This window comes from Ammospiza nelsoni, chromosome 21 (genome assembly GCF_027579445.1).
Source record: "Ammospiza nelsoni isolate bAmmNel1 chromosome 21, bAmmNel1.pri, whole genome shotgun sequence".
Taxonomy (NCBI): domain Eukaryota; kingdom Metazoa; phylum Chordata; class Aves; order Passeriformes; family Passerellidae; genus Ammospiza; species Ammospiza nelsoni.
In genome coordinates this window covers 4,565,830-4,589,220 of record NC_080653.1, presented here as the reverse complement: position 1 = coordinate 4,589,220, position 23,391 = coordinate 4,565,830, and the positions used below count along the sequence as shown (strand labels likewise).

The window sequence follows — 23,391 nt, the reverse complement described above, 5'->3', positions numbered from 1 at the left end:
TATTGCACAGGGCCTGGGGGCAGGGCCCTGCTGGGAGCTGCCAAACACAGCTCAGAGCAGGACTGAGAGAAGTAAAGACAGAGAAGGCAAGAGTGTGGTAAAGAGGATGAGAGAGTGAGGTTCCCATTACAATACCATAAATCTCCTTCTGTGCTGAATACTCTAATTCTCACTATCCAATCTAGTACAATATACAAATCCTATAGCATTTACATCCAGCCTATAAGAATCATTACATTACCATACTGTGTTACATTTTAAACACTAAAAACTCCTCTTTGGGCCCCTTCTGCCAAGCTGTAGGGTCTGCTCTGACCCTTGGGCCTGTCTGCAAGCAGAGGGTGTTGTTCCATCAAAAGGGGATCACCTTCAGCTGGCCACACCATTGTTTTCCAGTTGTTCAGTAACTGAGGGATCTCAAAGCTTGCTTTCATTTCAATCTCGCTTACAGTTTCCATATTCTCAAAATCTTTTGCCAGACAATCATATTTAAAAGGCTTCCCTGTTTCATCTTCCCCAACACCAGAGGTGTCCTGGTGATCCCTGAGGTGTCCCAGGATCCCAGTGATCCCAGTGATCCCAGTGTTCCCGGTGACTCAGCTGCAATCAGTGGGACTCAGCCTTGCCAAGGAGCAGGGAGGGAGGCAGAGAGAGGATCCTGCTGTGTTAGAGATGGGATCAAACCTCAGCTGCATCTGAAGGGGTAGAAATGAAACATGGCGAGATAAAAACAGGGTTCCTGTGATTGACTCACCCCACAAAGGTCACCATGAGCACTCTTTGCTCACAGAATTGCTCTTGAAACCCACCACCATCCAAACCTGGTGCAGGAAAAACACCTTGCAAATGAAGGACAACTTCCCCTGGGTGGTTTCCGTCTCTGGGTGTTTTTTTTCTGGGAGCACGACAACCACAGATCATGAATGTGGGATGTTTTCCTTTTTCAAATGTCTCTAGAAGGCAGTGCAAACCCTTGGGAAGGCTCCTGGTGCCAGGGAAAGCAGATTCCTTCGGAGGAAAAGCCTTTCTCCACACTGTGCTGAGCCCAGGAGCTGGGGCATTTCCAGCTGCCCAAGTGGACACACGAGGTTGATCTCCCAAAAGCACTGATTTGGGGGAGTTTTATGCATGAGAAGCATTCAATGAGAAAACCCCCATGGTGTATCTGCAAAATCTCTGCTGAGGGGCCATGGGGTCATCATCATTCCTGATCCCTTCCAAGAAGTCGGCTTCACCTGGCTGCAAACACCATCCCCAGCCCTGCTCCATACAGTAATTTTAAGGGCAATAACCAGAAAACAAATCCATACTAAGGGGTGGCTGAGCAGACTGCTTTGAACCCACTGCCTGCATAAAACTGATCCCAGGGGAGCAAGGAGTTTCCTTCATTGGCAACGGTGAGTCCAGCACAGGAGCAGGGCAGGGCTTTTCTCAGGATTTTTATTTGGGTGGCAGAGAAATATGAGTGCAACAGAAAGGAGCTGGAAAAACAAACAGGTGTGTCCAGCAGCAAAGGGGCCGTAGCTATAGCAATTGGGACAGGCCCTGTTGACAAAAGGCTGCACAAAGGACCTTCTTGAGAGATTAAAAGGGGTTTATGAGCTGGCAGGCTTTCCCGGGAAGGCGCCGGCGCTGGATCACGGCCCAAGGCAATTGTTGAAAACTCAGAGCAGGAGCACAAGCACTGAGCACAAATCTGCCACAAATCTGCAGCATCCCCCGGGGCAGAGCCAGGCTGGGGTTCCTCAGCAGTTCATGGAGATGTGTGGCTGTGCACAGGGCTGCTCCACTGCTCCAGCAGCACTGCAGGGCCCCAGCTCTGCAGCAGGCACCCCAAAGGGATGGTTTGTGATGGTTTACTTTGGGCATCACCCAGCTTTGCCTGTCAGATGCTGCTTTTCCTGTTACTCTCTGCAGGTACAGCCCGGGGCTGCGCTCTGGCCTGTAGAGGTGTCAAGGGTTTGGGTTTGGCAGGTGCCCTGCCCAGAACTTCAGCTGGACACCTCCCTCAAGCCTCCCTTGCTCCCATCCTAGGCACCCACAGTGGGAGAGCTGAAATGCTGCTGCTGGGCTCTGCAGCTGTTGCCAGAGCCCTGATGCAGCACCTAAAACAAAACCATGAAAACCAGCAGGTCAGCCCAACACCCAACACACGGTGTCCAGGGCTGCAGCACCCTTAAACAGCCCCAGACTCCTGTCTTGCCTTGTTTCTTCTGCAGCCCCTGCAGAAAGTGAGGCTCTGGTGCAGCAAAAACCTGCTGGGAGATGCAGCAGCCAGAAGAGACACGTGTGAGGCAGGAGTTGGGCTGTGCCACCAAGGAGAAGCTCAGAGGATGGAGCTGCAGAGCCAGCTTGAGGGCCAGGGGCTGTTGGGGACAACTGTGGGAACACCACAGCAGCCTTTGCCCAGAGAGATTCACACTCAGCTGGGGCTGAGCTGCAATTTAATTTTTCCTGGTTTAATTTATCTGAGGCTTTCCAAAGGACTAGTTTGTAATTAAAGCCAAGGATCAGTTGTACTGACAACTGTGTGACCTCATGTACAGTCACTCCACTCCACAGCAAGGAGGAAAAGTCTTAAAAGGAAAAAGCCAGAGATTGCCTCGGGCAGATGATGAACCACTGGCACTGCCCTTGGTGGCATCGTTGCTGTGTCCATCAGGGTTATAAAGGGCTGATGGGTCACTGTGTGCCACAAGCCACATTCTGAGGAGGGAACAAACTGGAGACAAACCAGGGAGGCCAGAGTGCCACACAGAGCTGGTCCTGGGGTAAGGTGAGGGACAGGGCGCGGCTTTCTGTAGGAAATCCAGAATTCCCCCAGGGAGTGCAAACTCCTCTTTTGCAGGAATCCAGGAACGAAACACGTGTTGCAGAAAGCAGAGCCGTCCCCGCAGTGTCGGGCCTTGCAGAGCCTCAGAGCTGCTTTCAGCCGGGGAAATTGGAGCATCTGCAGCTGGCCCGGCAGCCCCGGCCCGTGTGTGGCTGTGGCTGTGTGGGACAGGCAATGCTGGGCCTGGCAGCCCCGGGCCGTGTGCGGCTGTCCCTGTCAGGAACAGGAGACGCCGCGCTTGGCAGTTCCGGGCCGTGCGTGGCTGTGGCTGTACAGAACAGGCGGTCCCTGGCCGGGCAGCCCCGGGCTGTGGGTGTCTGTTTCTGTATGGAAGAGGCGTTCCCAGTCCCGGCAGCCCCGGTCCGTGTGTGGCCCTCCCTGTACGGAACAGCCCATGCGGGACCGGACGGCCATGGTCCGTGTTCCTGTACAGAACAGGCTCTCCCCAGTCCCGCAGCCCCTCTCCGTGTGTGGCTGTGGCTGTAAGGAGCAGGCTCTCCCTGGTCCCGCAGCCCCCGGTCCGTGTCCCCGCACGGATCAGGCCCTCACGGCCCTCCCAGCCCTCACGGCTCACGCCGCTCCCCGCTGGCGAAGCTCCGCTCTCGGCTGCCTGGCGAGGGCTTAGGGATGCACTTGAGGCAACGAGAGGAGAGGAAAAGCGATTTTAGTGCGGGAAAAAGTCTCTAAGAGCAGCAGCCACTCAGCCTGGAGAGCCCCGGCACCATCGCTGCCCTGAGCCTTCGCTGGAACCCACAAAGGGGCATCGAGCGTTGGAAAAAACAGGGAAAAACCCCCAAGTAGGGATATTTCTTGTTCCTGTCTAACACTGTTTTTGGCTGTGAGGAAGCCTCGTGGAGCAGAGGAACTGCTACAGAGCAGGGAAGGCACAAGCACAGGAGACAGGCACTGGACATCAGGCCTTGCACCTCATCCATGCATATCCCCCATCAATTCTATGCTGGTTTAATTAAAGACAAGCTATTACTGCCCAGCAGCACCCTAATAATAGCGCTAAGCATTATTAGTGCAAAAGTGAGGCTTTGAGTCTCTGGTAAATAAAGCAGCTCTTCTCAGCTCCCCAGGTCCTGCCCCCACAGGATTGCCTTCCTCGGCCTAAGGAACTTGAGGAGCCAGAGCAGGAGCACTGAGCACACCCTCCCAGGTGCCATCACCTCTGAAGGGGCTGAGCCATCTTCTGCAGAAAAATAAGGTGGCAAAAGATCAAACACATCACGGTGTATTTTGAAACTGGCAATTGAGTGGGGGGAAAAAATGATGTTGTTTAAAATCCAGTAGTGTGTCCAATACTGACCCCACAGAGGATGAAATTTTCCTTTTAAATATTAAGTCACAGTAGGAAGGAACAAAACCAAAAACCAAACCAAGCAAACAAACAACCTCCCCCTTCACTCCCACCCCAAGAAAAAAAACATTGGTGGGGAGAAAAGAGCCCAACCTGCTGCTCAGGGGAATAAAAACCCCAAGGTGAAAGCAGGGAGATTTCTGGGAAACCATTGACGTTTTTGATGAATGAGCTTTCTGTGGGTGGTTGATGTAGAGGAGAAGGGTAAGAAACACAGACATGATTTATTCTCAAGCAGAATGATGAGACTAAAGGTCTCCTGACTCAACACTTCTCCTGACTCAAGAATTCATCTTTTTGTTTCCTGCCTTTGCAGATTCTGCTGGGTGCCAGGGAAAGCCACGCGATTTGCGCACTTCCCATCAACAGCACGCTCTGTTTGGGCTCCAAGGCAACAAACCCAATTTAAAGCCTACCTTTAAAAGCTGAACTAGATGTGCTTAAGATTACACCTTAATTCCATATTTAACTTGATCCAAGATAAGCACAGTGATGAACTGAAGCCCCAGTAAATGTCTACCTATGTACACACGTCTAAGCGTTATCATAGATGAGTTATTGGAGAGGAAAATCTGCACAGGATGCTTTTGCTGATTAGAAAGTATAAAATCCTAAGGGGAAGCATTTCCTGTGATTCCTCAGGTGTTTTGTTGGTTCTTAGTGGTTGAAGAAGTTAAAACTTTTAGTGTCTGAAAGGCAGCAAGGTCAGAGGTCCAGCCCACAACACAAAGATGTGTAAAAGATCAGAGAATCATGGAACAGGATTGGAAAGGACCTTAAAGCCCATCCCATCCCACCGCCTGCCATGGACAGGGACACCTTCCACTGTCCCAGGCTGCTCCAAGCCCTGTCCAACCTGGCCTTGGGTACTTGCAGGGATGGGGCAGCCACAGCTGCTCTGGGCACCCTGAGTCAATATAAGGGGAATTATTCATTATACAGAGCTAAAAAGAATTCAGTGTGGCCTTACCAACACCTACTGGATGTGATGATCCAGCTGTGAGGAGATGCCAACAAAGTGTTTTGGAAATGAGCCTGTGAGAGAAGCTACCACTGACAAACATTTGTAGGCACTTCAATTCACATTTCCTTAGGTTTCAGAAAATTGACTTTTTCCATGCAACTCAAGTTTAAATATTTGTTATTTGCACTGCAAATGTTAAGAAAAAAACCTCCAAAAATGCAATAAGATTTATGCAGTAAGATTATGGAAAGTCAGACAGTAAAGTGGAGAATGGAAAGAAGAAACCAGCTGAAAAAAAATAAATTCATTGCTGTTGTCAGGAAAGGATTAGAAGGAAAAACTCCCCAGCCAACTTGTGAGGAAAGACCCCATCTTTGACACAGACCAGTTATCCCTTCTCCCCCTCTTTCCCATGCTCCCTAAATCCAAACACTGATTCTTTTTATACTCAAGAAATGGGAATTTCTAAATGCTAAGGACCACTACAACACTGCCCCAAATTCCCATCTATTTATCAGGAATGCTTGTGAATGTTTCCAGTTGGAGGAAAAAAGAGTTTGGGTTTTTTTTCCCAAGTGTTTATGGCTGCATACCCACATGTGAGGCCCACTGCAGCCTGGGCTGGAGCTGGGCACCAGCTCTTTATTATTTGTTCTTTCCTAGGTAGAAATCAGGAAAGATTTTGCTGCAGAATAGACCTGATTACATTAGCCCTGACTGCCATGGAAAGAATGAGCTTTAATCTCACTTCCTTCACCTCTTACTTATTCACAGTGGATTTCTCTCTTATTCACTTGAATCAGGGCTGACTGCTTTGCTTTAAAAGCAGAGGTGAGGTGGGCCAGACTTCAGCTTCCCCCTACAAAACCCTGGTTTTTTCCTGTGTTTCCAGGCAATGTTACCAACAGATATTTTGTTCCAGTTATTATCCAGCCTGGCCTCCTGGTCCAGTGCTGAAAACCAACCTCTTTACATATCCTAATGTGTTTTCCAACATTCTGGAGCTTTCCCTTAAGGCCAGGTCATGTTTTTCAAGGCTCTCATGGTTGTGGTTTTGTCCCCTGGAAACAGGAATGATGCTTGTCCTGGTGCCTCCCCAGCAGACCCAACACAATTCACTTCAGGGGGATTCACCATTGAAAAGGGGAAGAAGTAAATCAGATTATTGGGATTTTTTCTGCCCCAGTGTGCCCAGATTTTATGGCAGGATATTCCAGGGAGTTGCAGACAGGCATTCCAGGTTTAAAATTCTATCAACAGGCAGGTGCTGCCCTCATGTTTGTGAAGGCACAAAACCCACTGGAAACTGAGCTGGGCTGTGAAAACACAGGGATTGGGCCAGGTCTGTTTTCAACACAGCTCAGCCTGCTCCTAAAAGCAGATTTTTTAAAAGTCACCCACCTCTAAGCTAACTGGCAGCCTGCTTTTGATCTCTTGGAAGAAAAACAGTCTCAGAGAACTTGCCCTGAACAGCAGAGCCAAGGTGCTGTGGAGGTGCTGCCCTCTGTTACATTCCAATGCTGGCCCCACACCACATCTCACAGCAATTACACCGAGTTTTTTCAGGTTTATCAGCTGAAACCTCAAACCTCAGGGAACAATCCTCACTCTCCCACACCCTCACAATCCTATTATTTATTTGTGTTGAATAAAATTACCTAATTAGCCCATTCTCCAAGGAAACAACTTGCAGCTTTAAGCAAATACAGGAAGATGTTGACTGGACACAGCCCTTTCCTCCAGCCAAACCCAAGGCAAACAAGCTTTTCCATTAAAGCCACTGGAGCAGGTAGGCACCAGGACCTCTGCTGATAAACATCACTAATTAGAATCAACACCTACTAACACAAATCTCAGCTTTACAGGAGACATCTGAGGCCTCCAGACGTGTGTTTCAGGTCTCAAAGTAAATATGCACAGGCACTGAAACCAATGGATATCCACAGGAAAACTGAATTTTTAAGGTAAGGCCACTGGAATGTAAACAGCAGGGCTGGAATTTAAGAGATGACTCCAGAAGTCTGGGTCCTGCATAGCTCAATGTAATATCAGATATTTACCAAGCACATGAGGACAAGCAGGTTTGCTCACAGGCATGGAAAATGAGGATTCCTAAGAAAAACCCTGGATCTCACTACAAACTCCAGCATTAAACATTCAGTGAGGAGAGGAGAAAAACAAACAAAAAACAGACACCGTGTTGTACTTTTTTTGATTTTATAGAATTTTTACAATATATTTCTCTTCATTTGCATATTTTACCCACATCTGTAGCTTTCTTTTTACATGTTGAACTGAACTGGAATAAATCTAAAGGTCTGATATATTTTAAACAACTGATAAAAATTGCAAAGTAGTAAACCCGTAAGAAAAGAAATTATAAAACTCTCGTTTTTAAGTGTTTAATGAAAGCAAGTCAAATGTATCATTAGGAACAATATGATTTGTTTTAAACACATCATAGGTGATTCAGGCAGGACAACTTTTTTAGTTTTTCTTATATTAGGCACATTTTTTTCAGCATACCTGTTTTCCAGACAGTTTTATACAATTCAATAGCATCATTCACATCCACTTGGAACTTCTGCATAATTTTTAAAACGTGATTGATCATGAATATTCATTATTGGTATTCTATTCCTCTTTCTTTAGAGCTACCAGAAGGAAAAAAATAATCAGTGTTTCTCATCTGTTAAAAAATCCATAATTAATGATTTGAGTTATAAGGCAGCAACAGATTCAGTGTCAACTCAGGTCACAGTCCTTCAGTTCCATCTAGTGGGTAGAAATTATATTTAGTGGACACTGTTCCTAGACAGTTCCTTCAGGGCAAGATGACTGACTCATGAGGGCAGTCACTGCTGGTAGAGTAAGTTGAGTGGTAATGCCTAGCAAGGAATTCTGGCCACTCCTGTGTCATCCTTGCAGCCTCATGTCTTCATCCAGAAAGCAAAAGGACAGTCCAACAGAAAAAAAGTGACTGTGACAGAGCTGTGACAGGTTCTGTGAATGGTTTATTTACAGTCTTCATCCCTGATGTGAGAAAAGAAAAATCCTTCTTTGACTGATGGGCAGATGCCAGCACAGCAGCCCAGTGCAGATCCATGATTCCTCAGCCATGGGTGCCCATGGAGGCAGTGAAAAGGAAGTCCTCCTGCTCCAGAGAAGCAATTCCCAACCTGTGCCATCCACATGACTCCCTACATCAGTTTAGGAACATTTCCTTTTGGTGGAGCAGCTCCCCAGGCCAGGATCTGTCCCAGCAATGAGGAGTGAAGCAGGTGGATCCCTGACAGGGAGGCTGCAGACTCAAACACCTTGATCTGTGCATTAAAGGTACACCACAATCCTGGTAATTCTCTTCCCATCCTGATGTCTTTAAGGAAATCAACTCCTGATGCTCAAGGAGGCCTTTCAGAGCAGCATCTCTCTGCTCCCTTTCAGTCTTTCACAAATACTACACTTCTGAATCCTGGCCACTCCATTCCTGAAAGCATGGTGCTTCTTGGTCTTCAGCTTTAAGTCTTTCAAGCAGAATAATCCCATTCTGATTCAAGCACTTGGCTGAACAGAAGTCAAAACAAAACTCTACAGCACAAGAGGCCATAAAAAAATGCAAGGGATGTATTACTGCATGTTTCCCTCTCAGAGGGAGATTGGGCCACCCTTAAACTCCAGCCCCAGCTGAGAACATCAGTTCAGAGGACACTCCTCAAAGCAGGGCTCCTGTGCACTGGTATTTGGGCACCACTCAAATTTTGGACAAGCAGGGTCAATAAATACATTTCCTTCTGACAGAGCCACTGCTTCACACAACTTGCATTCCGTTACTATTAGAGCCTTTGGCTGCCTTTTTTTCCATTCTCCAGTGTTGGGGTGAAGAAGCAAAGAAGAAAATATTTAGCATTAAAAGCAATCTGAATTTATAATTGACAAGACCAGCTCTACAAACTGTGCAATGGTGCACAAAATACACCCCCAAATCTCTGTGTTCTTTTTAACTCTTTGGAAAGGGAATAACCAATACAGCTGTGCAGGAAGAAAGCCAATTTATTGCAGCATAGAAGGTCTGCAATTAATTCCATGTTCAGTAAGAGAAATGTGGTTATTGCTCTGAAAGATAAGAGTGGATTGATCATTAACCCCACCCTGAGTGCTGGGAGTCTGGGTTCCCAACATTGCCAAGAAGGACCTCCTAAACCACTGATATCAAAATAACTGAAGGAAAAAAAATTCTTCTCATAATTTCTTGTAAAGATGTGATTTTTCAGAAACATGTAAGTTCTTCAGGTCTTCATACCACCACTGCCTTGTGACTGAAGGCCAGCCTTGGCTCTCTGCACTACAATAACGGGTTATTTGGAATAATGCACTGGAGATAAAGCAAGGTAAGAACAGGTGACCCAAAGAACAGGAGAAACATAAAGCTCTTGCACGAGGATGCTGTCAAACTGGAATCCTTCAGCTGCTTTGCAAATAACCCACAATTTGTTTTACAACCTGTAGTTTGGTAAGAATTGAAATCCTTTTCCTTGGGAAGTAGCCTCCAAAGCAAAAATGACAGGATTCATCACGGACCATTGCTGCAGCAGGCACCAGATTCTCCTTTGCCTGTTTCACTCAGCAGATGTACAACAGATGCTGCTGATGGCATCACCCCAAGTTCAGCACTATTTTCTGAAGCTGACACCTTTGATGGATCAAGTTTCCTCAGGAGCAGACAATACAAACGTGGGGGCCTTGCATTCTCATACTTCAGCTACTTTCTTTCCCTTACTTCCTCTGAATAAAAAACAATATTGTTCTGTTTACTCTAACATGCTACAATATGTGCATACATAACTGTAGGACGCATGAGTTACTTCAGGATGTGCTTTTTCATTGAAGTGAGCTGTTACTTTTACAAATTCTACATCAAGGTGGAAGGAAGGAAGAAAGGCTGCAGAGTGCTCATACACTGAAGCTGAAGGAACTTCTCCTGAATGGAGTTAAGATGTTTGTTCCCATGTCCTATGGACAAACTACTCTATCCCATGCACTCCGGCCTCAGCCAGTATTAAACATTCCAGAAACTTGTTGATTTGTTTGGATAGTTAATGGCAAGGCTGATAGCAGCAATGTTTTTCAGGGCCTACAAGAGAAAAGGAAAAACAAAGTCACACAAAATATTCTCCTCAAGCTCAAAGTGTAAAGAAATCGTATGAAACTGAACAGAAATAGAAATCTAGAATCATGGACTGGTTTGGGCTGGGAGGGATCTTAAAGATAACTTCATTCCACCCCTGCCATGGGCAGGGACACCTTCCACTATCCCAGTGTGCTCCAAGCCCTGTCCAACCTGGCTTTGGACATTTCCAGGGATGGGGCAGCCACAGCTGCTTTGGGAGCCCTGTGCCAGGGTCTCCCTATCCTCATGGGAAGAATTTCTTCCCAATATCCTAGAAAAGCATTTGTGCATAGCCCACTCACAACTTCCAGAGGCCTGTTAAGGTACTGTAATGACCAAATACATCAATATCTCTTTTATAAACTCCAGTGGGCCATGAGACAACATCCAGGGTCTGCCACAAAGATCCCAGAGCCTCCCAGCCCTGGGGTGTGCAATCCTACCTGTGCTGTGCAGCGATGAAGATGATCTTCAGTATTTAAGGCAAGCAAATACTCCTGTAGAGATCCAAGCTCCTGCAGCCAGAAAACATGCAATGAACACCAATGTTTCTAATAAGGTGATATTCTACTAATTAACATCAAAATGCTGATTATTAGAGTCCCTAAGAACCAAAGGTATCAGAACTGCACACCAGACTCTCCCAAACTGGAGCACAGTTTGTGATCACAGAAATGAGCTCATGACACTATTCATGTTAAAAGTTCAAAACCAACTCTACAAAAACCACATGCAAATACCTCTAAATTAATTATTAAACCAGAATTGCTCTCAGAATAAACAGTGGCTTTAGGGCCTTAATAGTCATGACTATCACTTAAAGTCCAATGATGGATATGGTAACAGAATTCCCCTCTAATTACAACTTGCTGCCAAGTGAAAGTTGTTAATGTTTCTGTAGCTCTGAGGGATAAAGGAAAATGAATTTAGTGTAAAACTCTGTCATTCCCAGCACTGAGGAAAGGAGGGATAGAAACAGGAGCTGCTTACAGTAACTCTGTTTTCTGTCACAAAGAAGAGTTCTGCCAGTGCTCGATGAAGAGGAAGGAGGATACCAGGCTTGGCTGAGTCGTGACATGAGTTGTTTTCCATGTGTGTGAAGAGCTGCCAAAGTGGCTTCAACAAGGTGAGGTCACAGTCCCTGAGAAAAAAGTAATTTAAATGAAATTGGGATGCAATAGTGAGTAACCACCATGACCATTTCTGGGATTGGAGAGGGGAAGCCAAACCAAATCAAATTTAAGAGAACAAAACCATTCATTTGTAACAGTTAACAATACAAAAACCCACTTTGCTAAATGATCTTGAATCTAAAAATACTCATGCCATACCTACATAAGCTTAAGGACACATATCTCTTCTAAAACTCAATTACAGACTTAGTGGTACAACTAAAAATAATAATTTAGAAGCTGTTTACTTTACAGAGAATCAGATCATCACTTCACCAGCTTATTATTTCATCCTTACCTTAAATCTGCAGCATAACTACTACAAAGAGAATAAATTTCTAGAAGATGACTTAAAATCTACCTTTGTCCTGATTTGTGATGTTTTTTTTTTCCTTTATAATGACATTTTAATTCATTAGACTTCTTTAAAGGCCAGCAAAGAGAGAGTAAAACATTCCTGCTATCAAAGCAGAAATGATATCAAAGCTATCAAGCACTGCAAATTATATTGGACAGACAAATTAAGAAAATCTGCTTCAAACCACAGGGATTTTTTTTTTTTTGCTTCAGTTTAGTGCATTTTTGGTGCAGGGTGTGGGGCAGTGCACTCACCCCTGGCTGCTGCACTGCACTACCTTCAGGAGCAGGTGGATGGCCTTGAGCTTTGTGATGATTTTTTTTTCCTTTATGATGACATTTTAATTCATTGTGATGAATTTTTTTTTCTTTATAATTATATTTTAATTCATTAGACTTCTTTAAAGGCCAAGAAAGAAGAGAGAGTAAAACATTCCTGCTATCAGAGCAGAAATTATATCAAAGCTATCAAGCATTGTAATTTACATCCAACAGACAAATTAAGAAAACCAGCTTCAAATCACAGGGGGTTTTTTTGCTTCAAAATAGCATCAGTTTAGTGCCTTTTTGGTGCAGGGTGTGCACTCACCCCTGGCTGCTGCACTGCACTATCTTCAGGAGCAGGTGGATGGCCTTGAGGCGCTGGTGCCCCGTCTGCCGACACGCCACTCCCACCTGCCACTCCCAGATCCTGGCCAGGGGCAGGTGAGGAATCACCCTCTCCTCACACAGCATCTGCTTCAGAATTTCAAACCCTGGGAAAAAAAAAAAAAAAGAAAATTCAAACAGCTGTTCAGTTTTGTAGGGACACGTTTTGTTCATATAGTCAAGTATTGCAAGCCAGAAATATTGGATTAAAATAGCAAACAAAAATCTGAGATAACTCTAAATTACATCTTGACATGGCAACTCTTTCCTAAGGCAAAACTTACAGAAAAATTGGAAAGAATCATATCCAAAATTAAATTTTTGCCCAAATAAGGCAAAAAAACAGAGGCCCTCCCTATTATGACATGCAGTAGAGTTTTGCTAATAGCAAATAATCCATCAACCTCAATTTCATTAAAAATATTTAAACTCTGAAATAAACTAACAAAACCTCTTATGCTAAAAATTAGACCCAGAACCATCCTATTTTAGAGGACAACCACTTTGGAAAAATGCAATTATCATTATTTCTGTTTCCAATTATGGCATCTTGGAGTGTTTACTAAATACTCTGTGTAATTACTATCATATAATGAGATTTTGCATGCAAATTACATTATTATAATTGTAATCTCCAAGTCTCTGTGAAGATTTTGTGTTTCTACCCCAAAATCACAGGAAATAAGAGACATCAGTTGAGTTCCAACTTGAACTGATCAGGTTATAACTGATCACATGAAAAACTGATCATGTTATTTCCAAGACACTGAATGCAAACTCTAACTCAAGGAAAAGGGATAACCACAGGTCTCTCAAAGTTCAGCAAAATGACCAAAAAATACCCTTTTCAATACATTCTGAGCATCTCTTACCTGTCTGAAACCTGCCCAGATGACCTGCTGTCACTGTAAACTTATAACCCCACTCAGTGTTGCTCATGTCAGAAGTAAATCTGTAGTAGAGTGTGTCTCCTGTGTGCAGGGAAGGAAGAAAGCCAACATTATCTTCTGAGTTAGTTGTGCCATCTCAAATACAACTTAAATGAAAAATCTGAAATTAATTAATACTAGATGTCTTCATTTAAGGGAGGTGGTCTTTTATTTTTTGGTAACTATGAAGCACAAAAAGAGGAGGCTGAAGCAAAACCCACAATAATTTCCCCTGTCTAAAGATACTGGATAGGAAGGATAATGTCTTTTACATTTTTGACAACTAAATATAGGAAATTAAAGTAACTCCATATTCTCTACATGTAACTTCACTTTTCCAATTGTGTTACTGGATCAGTTATGATTTATGAAACAAGAACCCCTACACAGGCGGCCAAGTTCTTTGCAACAACACTTAAATTCATTAAACAAAAGGTTTAAAATATTTGAAAGTATTGTCAAAAAATTAAAATGACCATTTCTACTCCAAGGAAGAAAACAAACTTAATCACTTTTAATAGAAGGACTATCAAAATATTTGGCCACTTTACAATCAGGCAAAAAACATTTAAAAGGTTTTTGCCATTGTGGCATCTTCACCTTCAGAGATAAATCCTGGTAGTTGGCTGTAACACTACAGAAAACATCTTCTTATCTATTGTGCTCTATAATACTAGAGCTGTTAAAACTTAAAGTAACTTCCTGCCCCATGGAAAAGCCTGTCACCCTGGGCAAGCAGGTTAGGTTTCATTGGGAAGCAGAATTTTCAAAGTTGCATGAACAAGAAAAATTTTGAAAACATTTTTTAGGATTTAAAATGAAATATCTATAAAAGAATTTCCCTTTTTATCATGAAATGGAGACAGTGTTCTCTCCTACTCCTAAAAGAAAGCCCTTCAATTAAATAAAAAGCCCAGAAGCCTTCAAATGTCTGGTTTCAGCTAAAACCTGTTGGAACCAAGAGCCTTAATCCAGACAGCCTTGGTTGTAAATGAATTTTCACAAGGTGAAACTCAAGTTTCACAGCCAAAGCTGCTCTAAACAATGAGCTTCGAAGTTCAGCTCCTTGGCAAACCTCAGCAACTATTAGGGATGAAAAAGAAGACAGATAGAAGTTCACAAAAAATCTAAAATATTTCTAGAGAACACACATCTGCTTTTAACCAGTACCTTGCAACCCAAAACCAGCACTTGTAACCCAAAACCAGCACTTGTAACCCAAAACCAGCACTTGTAACCCAAAACCAGCACTTGTAACCCAAACAGGTTTGCTAAGAAAGCTCCTAAATCTCTTTACAGGTGCTGCCAGTCCTTGAAGTCGAGAGCTTCCTGCAGTGCTCAGTGGGTTAAACCAGGTTAAAATCAGAAGCAGGAACTGTGCAGTCCTTGAGCTCCCTGGCATTTGCTTCTCACTGTGCTCTCACAAATGTGTTAGAGAATCCAGAGTGCAGCTGGCAGTCAAACCTTGGGTTTTTTCCAGCTGTGCTCTGTGGCACCAGCTGGAGCCAAGGTGCTGGCACTGCCTCTCTTTGCTCAGAGCAGCAGCAGAGCACAAAGATAAGCATATCTTTTCTTTTTTTAAATAAAAAAAAAACATGCTTCCTGTGGAAAGTAAGACAAGGCATAAACAATGTCAGTGAATATCGTGCAGAACAAGGACTGTGTTGGAACACAATCAAGATCAAATTTGTTTCCAGTAGCTGAGTGCATGCTTTGAGTGAGTGGTGGAAAGAAAAGGTCACAGCACAACAACAGATAAGGCACTTTGCAGAAACAAATGCAAGAGCAGCACGTCAGAGCAAACAGAGTGGGACAAGGAAAGGATTGGCTTTTTCCCTGCACATCTCAGGACATTTAACTCATCAGGAGTTTCTCTCAGGAGCCCCAGCAGTATCCTGCATGCCCTTGGAGCAGCCCTGCTCACCTGGAAGCTCGAAGTCAGTCCATTTCTGGGGGGAGCCACTGAAGCTGTGCCGGTCCTGCTGGAAGTCGCTGCTGCTGGACATGAGCAGCTCATCACAGCCCTCCTCTGTGTTACACTGAGAGTCAAACTTGATGGAGAGGTAGATAGCACCAGGAATGTGAACTTTATCCTGAGAAATAAACACAGCAGCTTTGTGTGCTGGCACACTGCACTGCCCACAGCCCACTGAACTTTCACTATATGAACAAGGGAGATATAAAAAATATTACAGCATCTCTGTGAGTTTTTTACTTTGATATTTTTACCCTGAGCTAATTTAACAAATGTAAAGCATGGCCTATTGTTCACATAAGCTGTTAAGCCTGTAAAATGAATTGCCAGCAATGCTTTCCTTTTTTAAAAGCAGTAATTGTTGCTGATATTGATCTCACTGCCAGAACCTAAGGGGTTATATGCATTTTAAAAATGAAAATCAGAGGAGTCAGAGCAGCAGGGAAATTAAAAATCCCAAGACTGCCCAGAGGCAATAATTACTTACCAAACCATATCAGGAAAATGCTATCAAACAGTATCAAGAGAAGAAAGTCAGAAATTGTTTGTGACAGGGAATTGTTTGTGCTGTTCATCTAACAGCACAAGGGCCAACTGGAAGAGGCCAACTGAAACAAATCTTTGGAAGGAAGGGTAGAAACATTTGATTATTAAGGCCTTGAAACCATTTACAAATCTGATCTGCTTGAAATACATGCACAGTAAAACCATGTAAGTTATGCACTTTTCATGGGATTGAATTAGAATTCCATTAAAGTGCTTGATTGAACACATTTCTTTGCAGGACAAGGCCTGAGCTATCTGACATCAGCCTTTTCCAAGGAAGACTGACCAGACTTCACAGGTGCTTCAAGCACAGAATTCAGTCCCACAGATACCCCTGTGAACTCTGAGAGGCTTCTGCTCCACCCCTGGGTGATTCCAGCATCAAGTGATGCCTGTAAGCCCTGCCTGCCCTACCTCAAAGTTGGTGTTGTTGTTGTAAGGATGCTGAGATTCCCTCATCTGCACAGCCATCCCTGGCTCCTCCATGAACTGACAGGCTGTCAGGGCCATGGTTCCCAGCATGCTCTCCTTGCACCCATGCAGCACCTTCTGCAGAATCTGGGGGGAGAAATGTCATGGAAATATAATTTACTGTCAAAAGAACATTTACAGCTGTACATTCTGATGGCTGACACGAGTCATGTCCAGCCACACAGTATTTTGGAACAGGGAATCAAGGTACCAGCAAGATAAATGCAGAAATTATGCCTGCAAGTGTCATCTCCATAAGCACAAAAGATTTCACTCTGTCTTCTGTTCTAGACTTTTCATTCTTTATTTGATAAAAACATGACAGATATTGGCCATGTCTCCTCACACAAGGCTAATCCATGAAGTAATTAACAGGAAACTAAAGCTGTAATCAAGTGAGATAAACAACTTTGTTAACAAACTAAACAGGCACCTTTGCCTTCTATACCTACAGGTTTTGATTTTAATAGAACATGTCTATATTTCAGCCTTCAAAAACCAAAAAAGTACAACTCTGTGCATAAGAAGAAATTATAAAGTATCAACGAGATGGCTGAAGTTTTGAAAGCAGCAGATGCAAGTGCTGTACATTTAAAACTATCAAAAAATGTCCTTTAATCTATCAGGACATACTAAACAGAATTCAGAACCACCTGAGTCTCCCTTTTTCTTATTTTTATAACAGGGCATAAAAGCCCTGAATCCAGGAATTCTTGAGGCCCGTTCATATCATCAGAGTAACTCATTGAGGCCATGTCTTCATCTACCATCTCCCAACTCCTCCTACAAAATGTAATCCACCAGCTCAGGCCAGCAGGTTCATCTTCAAATCTGCCAAAAACTGATTTCTTGGGAAAAGGAGTTTCAAAAACAAAGCAGCATGCAGCAGTTTCCTGAATGCACTCTGCACATACAGAACAGCCTAAGACAAAGGCTAGGCTTTTACATTTAATATGCCTTAATGGATTTTATTCTATCAGTTCATCCTGCCCTTTTCTGAACCCATAAAAACACCCTGGGGCAACAATTTCCATGACTTACTGTGTCAAGAGCCTGTTCTTTTGGTTTGTTTTGGACCTGCCACTTATTACCTTAATCTGACACTCCTTTGTTTTCTTACTGGGAGGGCCAGTGAATAATACTGGCTCTAAACTTTTGCATGCTATTTACTGCTTTAAACCTACAGAGAAAGATGAACAGACTTTTCCATTGCTCCCTCTCCCTCAATGCCTCACAGGGGAAAGATCCAGAAGGAAGAAAACCAGTTGGTTCCTCATACTGAAATTATTTTATGGCTGTAATAATCCCTGCCATTCTTCTTTAGGCCTCTTCCAGTTGTACTGCACCTTATTTTAATTTTTTAAGGAGATGAGGGAGTCACTGCAGTTCAAAAGAGTGCATAGCATTGGTTCAGTGGCATATCAATGACTTCTGCTTTATTTTTCATTCCCTTTTTGAAGATTCCCAGCACTTGATTTGCTTTGACTGCTGTGAAGCCTTGAGCTGACATTTTCATTAAAACATTCTATTGTAATTCCGAGATCACTTCCACCAGCAGCTCATCAGTGGAGTAGCAGGTATTACAATATAGACATTGAGATCTAAGAAAACAGCAGCTTTTAAAAGGCACTGCCAATTTTACCAATTTCTCTAGATTACCATCTATATTGTCTATTTTCAAACCAGACTGCCTATTTTACCAGTTTCTCTTTCATAACTGAAAGAGTTCTCTCTACACAGCTATCTTTTCATTTTCTCTTAACAAGATCAGCACATCAAGACTGACAGATTCCAACTGGTTTTTCAGAACTAATTTAAATTTCTGAGTTTCAATTTCGTTGCAAAAAGGAACTGCATGTATTCCTGTTAGTCAGAGTCTCATGGCATGTGGGCACAGGTTTTGTTCACATGTCTAAGTGAAATCCTAAGTGAAATCCACTTACTTTTTCCCATAGCTGCTTCTCCTCTAGCTGCATCAGCATGTCCAGGATGTATGTCATATGGGCTGGGCCACTGAGATCTAGGATTTCCTCATTTATTGCCACATCATCAGGCCACTCAGCTAACAAGGATGCCAGCACATGCCTGGCATAGAGAACTGCAATAGCCTCATTGACACGGTACAGGTAGTCCCTGACAGCCTTTTTACTCCTGGAGTCCAGCTCCTTGTGCAGGAGGATGGAGCTCTTGGTGCGGCGCTGCTTGGCGTAGCTCAGCTGCAGGTCACTCTCTGTGTTGGTGATGAGTTTCTGGGCTACAGGATTGGTTTCTTCTGTTGCTTTATCACACAGTACAGGCTTGGACTGCAAGAAGAGAAATGCAAGTTTGAAAACAGGCTGTTAATAATTTATTGCCTTTTGTTTGGATATCTGACCGGAAAAATTGCAAGCTGAATTTATAAATGAATTTGTGAAAAAACCCCACAAATGTAGGATATCTGACACAGCTACAGATTTCCTGAGAAACATTGTTTATGTCTACACACACTGATGCATTTGTGGAAATAGCAGGCAGAATTCTAACCAGAATTAGTGTTAACTGAAGCTCACCTACAGAGGTAAAGCTACCAAGTGCCCTAAAATGAGGCAACTGGGAGGAACTTTTGGAGATCACTTGCTCCAAATTTGACTTAAGGCTGAGATAACTTCAAAATCAGGGCTTTGTCCAGTTAAGTTTGGACAATTTCCAGGCGTGGGTATTTCACAGCCTCTGTATAAGCTGTTGAAAGGTCTATTTTTTTCTTTTAATTATGTGAAACTGCTTCAGGAAGCTCCTTCCCCTTTGCTATGCAACTGATAAACAGCTGTGCTGGTGACACCTCATGGCCAGGAGTGAGCCCTCAAAATAAAGCAGAGCTGTGGGACCCTGTAATTCAATACAAAACCCAAAGCTTGCAAGTGTAGTGTCTACTTTACAAGATAAATTCATTGCTTCCTATTTCTTCTGAATTTAAGATAACAATGATATGCTAAAACAGTAGCAGGGCATAGGCTTACAGCAATGAGATACAATCTCTCTTGGGTAAGGGGAGGAAATTACAGCCTGCAATCACAATTTGTTCTCCTGATGTGGGAATCAAGTTTTTTCACTTCCTTAAGGAAGAAATAACAAGGAAGAAATACTTGCTTATTAATTTTGACATAAAACATTGATAACAGATTATTTCAGATATATATAAAAAAAATTGCAGGCATGAATGCCAGAATTGATTATTTTCCAGCTGTTGCTGTTTGTAGAGGTGTCCATACCAAACAGGGCAAGATGATCATGTCTGTATCCACTGCCTTGGAGCTCTGCTCCTCCAGCCTCAGGCGTTTGCTGGGCTGCCACTTCTGAGCCAGGGTCCGGATCCTCTCATCCGTTGTGATCACATCCCCATCAAACCTTCACACAGGCAAAGAAATCAAAAATACACAAATGTGTTTCCAAAGTAATGCAAACTCAATTAGGGCAATTAAATGCAAATTAAATCTTCCCACCTTCTGTTTTGGAAAGATTAAGCTCTGTCTATTTTTGTCATGTTAACTGTTCCCCTGTTCTAACAAGCCAAAGGATTTAAATGTTACAAAAATCACTCATTTCTGTGAGAACATGGTGTCTCTGTGAGATCTCTGAGTACCAGAAGCCACATGTGAGCTCTTGACTCGACTCAGTGCACAGAATTTAGAGCCACAGTGGAACTTCATATGGGAGCATGTGATGTGTTTCAGAGGATGGTGACTTGCTTCCATAAATACAACTTAGCAGAGTTTATTTCCTTACTTTTTCACACATGAAAACTAAATCTTATCCTTGGAAGAATTTCTATCCAGCACTGAGAGGATTTTAGATTTTCACCCACCACTTTCTCTGCTGGACCCAGAACTTCACATACCTCTTTTGAACTTCCAGGAAAAAAGATTCAGTTCTTTTCATCTGCAGCTCATACATGGCTCGAAGAATGTGGAGAGGTGCATTAAGTGCATCATGTGTCATCTGAGCAAGGAGCAAAAAGAAATTTAAAAAACCCCAAAAATACATCAGAGGAGGAAAAGAAAGACTGAATTTCTTTAAGAATGAGGTAGAGAATTAATGAACTTAGCATCTGGATTAACAATAATGAGAAGCAATTTAGTATAACACAGTATAATGATTTTGTAGCATTCATTACTGTAGATCTATTTTATTTTCATTAAAGAATGATGCACTGCAATCACATAGACCCATACTCTATAAATTTAGAAGGAAAACAACCACATGAATCACCAAATGTTTTATGCAACTAGCAAATGCCCATTTACCCAAAAGGAGGTAAATTAATTTAAATACCAAGAAGCAAATTTTGGTGGCTTCATCCAGGCCCTCCAGAGGATCAAGTTTGTTCTGCTCTAAGTCAACAGGACCAACAACAGGCTGCTCCACATCCTGATCTTGTTCCCTGTCTTCCAGTTCAGTATCCTCCTGCTCAGCCAGGGAACTGATGTCTTGCTTTGAGGAATACAGCATTATTGACAAAATCTGCACAGAAAAAAAGGTAACATATGGTGTGACAGCTGCAGGTATTAGGAGTTTATTTGCAATCAGCATCTTAGAGGAACATTATCAGACCTGAACAGTGCTTAACAAATGCTATTTTATAAGGAAGCACACCTAAAAATAAAAAACCAACCCCAAAACACAAACCAAAACCATTTCCCACTTCACTAATGAGTTACACCTTCCATGATGCTGCAAAGACAACTTCAGTGATTAGCTGAAAGTGCAAAGGAAGTCGAGAAAGTAATTATTTAACCATTTCAGTACAACAAAGATTTGAAGATTCCAAGACAAAACCAGAGCAAAGGTGACCATCACAAAATGCCAGTGATGCCCCTACACACCCTGCTCCTTTGAAAACATCCCTTTGGCTTCTCCATAGTCCTAAAGATGAACTAACACAACTCCTGCCTAAGATAAAACATAACTAACAGTTGAACCACACTTATCTTTCAGCTATAAACAACCACTGGGAAAGAATATGCCCACGTGTGCATTGATCTCCCCATCTGCACTGCAGCAAAACCTTGTGCAAGTCATGCTTTTCTTTGAGATTATTTTCTAAATTGAAGAATGGAATTCTCAAGAACAGTCTAAATAAAATCCATAAAACAATCTGAGTAGGTGAGTAATGTCTCATCCTGCAAATTGTTTTCCAAATAAAATCATATTAGTGAAAATCAGCTCCTGCTTTAAAGAATTTAGTCTGTTATCCAGAGGATTATGATGGGCAGAAGAGGCAGATTAAGGGATACAGTTAAGTGAACATTGGTTTAGAGATTAATTAGGGATAATCCTGAGTCCCCAGGAGGGCAGGGTACTGCCATAACCTCTCATGCCACTGTGTGAAGCCTGACTTTTTACAAACTGTCACTTTTCTTACCTCCAGGTCTCGGAGAAGCCAAGTCTTACTGAAGCCAGTTCCTTTGCTACACTTCTTCACCAGGAGTTTGAGTAAACCAGACTGAAGAAAGGCAGACTGGATCTCCTTAAAGCCATGAATCTGCACACACAGACACACACACATTAAAATAAATAACTAAAAAAGGAACAATGCATCACAGTGCTTGAGAGGCTTTGTCACACAGCCTTGGGTGAATTTCCTGCCCAGATGAATTACACTGGGAATCTTTTCCTTGCATTTCCCTAAAATAAAAATCCCCATTGCAAATCCCCTAAGGGTATCATCTGTGATGTGCACAGAGTAGTAACTCAGGAAAAAAGAAAAAGGGAAGGGGAAAAGGGAAGGGGTAAAGGGAAGGGGAAAAGGGAAGGGGAAAAGGGGAAAAGGAAAGGGGAAAAGGAAAGGGGAAAAGGAAAGGGGAAAAGGAAATAGTGAAAAAATGGGGAAAAAAAGGGGAAAAAAAAAAAAAAGAAAAATTTCCTCTTCAAATACTTCAGGAGTGAGAAAACATTTTATGGAGTGAAGCTGACTTATCTCTAGGAAATTCTTCCTGAGCTCTCCTGAATGGCTGGCCCCCACAGAGGAGAATCAAAACAACTTACAGCTCAGACTCACAAAAGCCATTTAAAGCCCAGCAACATTTCCAACCCCCTACAGACTGGGAATAAAGGATCCAGCTGGGACAGAAATGCCCTTGTGGTGATTCCCCAGTGGGCTCAGTCAATACCCAAGTTCCTGCAGCACAGGGTAGAACACGAATTTTTGGTTTTTTATCATATTCTGTGTCAGGTACCTTCAGAGTTCTGTAGAGCCCCTTCAGAGCCAGTGACAGGACCCAGGTTGTCTCCACTGCCTCAGCATAGCTGCTGTCCATGCTGGTCTGCAGGAGGTGGGTGGAGATGAGGACAAAGTGCTGCAGGTACTGCCTCAGCTGGGTCTGGGAATCACTGCCCTCCTGCCCACATTTCTGAATTAACTGATAGTCTTTCACTACCAGAGAGAAAAAAACATAATTTACTTGGTTCACATCAAAATGTTGTAGAGTCATCTCTTAGCAGATGTGAGGAGGTTGAGACATCCTTACATCAATTATATTCTAAAAAAGGTCTAATACAAAAATTATCTCAGATTCCCTGAACAGTCAAGAAAGTATTTCATTTTTTAGTGAAAGTTAAAAATCCCCAGGTCGCTTCTGGCAACAGCACATATTTGCATTATTAGCAGCACAGCAGCTCATGATGTATTTTACAACGAAAATGGGGAAAATTCTGACCTGCAATTGATATGATGAAATAAATATTGCTGATCTTACTGTTTAAAATGTCAACAGTTAAACAAAAAGAAGAGCTTTTATATTCAAATCTTCCTTGAATATCAAAAAGTGGTTTAGTCTGTTGATTTTTCCAAATGTCTTTTACACAACTTCAGTAGTCAAATCTTAGAACAACCTTTGCTTTATTAACTTCACTACATTAGGTCATACAAAGAAAAAAGCCCTTGCTCCTAAAAACCCAACTGATTTGTTATATAAAATATATATATTAAAT

The 23,391-nt window shown here is 42.9% G+C and overlaps 1 protein-coding gene across 2 annotated transcripts in view; it reads right to left on the bottom strand.

The window, feature by feature from the left end:
- Nucleotides 1-7,360: 7,360 nt before the first annotated feature.
- ZZEF1 (zinc finger ZZ-type and EF-hand domain containing 1) overlaps nucleotides 7,361-23,391 on the bottom strand; it is a 61,072-nt gene continuing 45,041 nt past the window's right edge. For both annotated transcript variants that reach the window (XM_059486707.1, XM_059486708.1), the window contains exons 43-55: nucleotides 22,638-22,834; nucleotides 21,824-21,943; nucleotides 20,734-20,922; nucleotides 20,300-20,400; nucleotides 19,674-19,809; nucleotides 18,369-18,728; nucleotides 16,369-16,512; nucleotides 15,358-15,526; nucleotides 13,377-13,475; nucleotides 12,446-12,611; nucleotides 11,318-11,468; nucleotides 10,771-10,842; nucleotides 7,361-10,291 (exon numbers count right to left, since the gene is read on the bottom strand). In XM_059486707.1, the coding sequence (XP_059342690.1) occupies nucleotides 10,217-10,291; nucleotides 10,771-10,842; nucleotides 11,318-11,468; nucleotides 12,446-12,611; nucleotides 13,377-13,475; nucleotides 15,358-15,526; nucleotides 16,369-16,512; nucleotides 18,369-18,728; nucleotides 19,674-19,809; nucleotides 20,300-20,400; nucleotides 20,734-20,922; nucleotides 21,824-21,943; nucleotides 22,638-22,834 (1,979 nt within the window). In that variant the 3' untranslated portion in view covers nucleotides 7,361-10,216. The remainder of the gene's footprint in view (nucleotides 10,292-10,770; nucleotides 10,843-11,317; nucleotides 11,469-12,445; nucleotides 12,612-13,376; nucleotides 13,476-15,357; nucleotides 15,527-16,368; nucleotides 16,513-18,368; nucleotides 18,729-19,673; nucleotides 19,810-20,299; nucleotides 20,401-20,733; nucleotides 20,923-21,823; nucleotides 21,944-22,637; nucleotides 22,835-23,391) is intronic.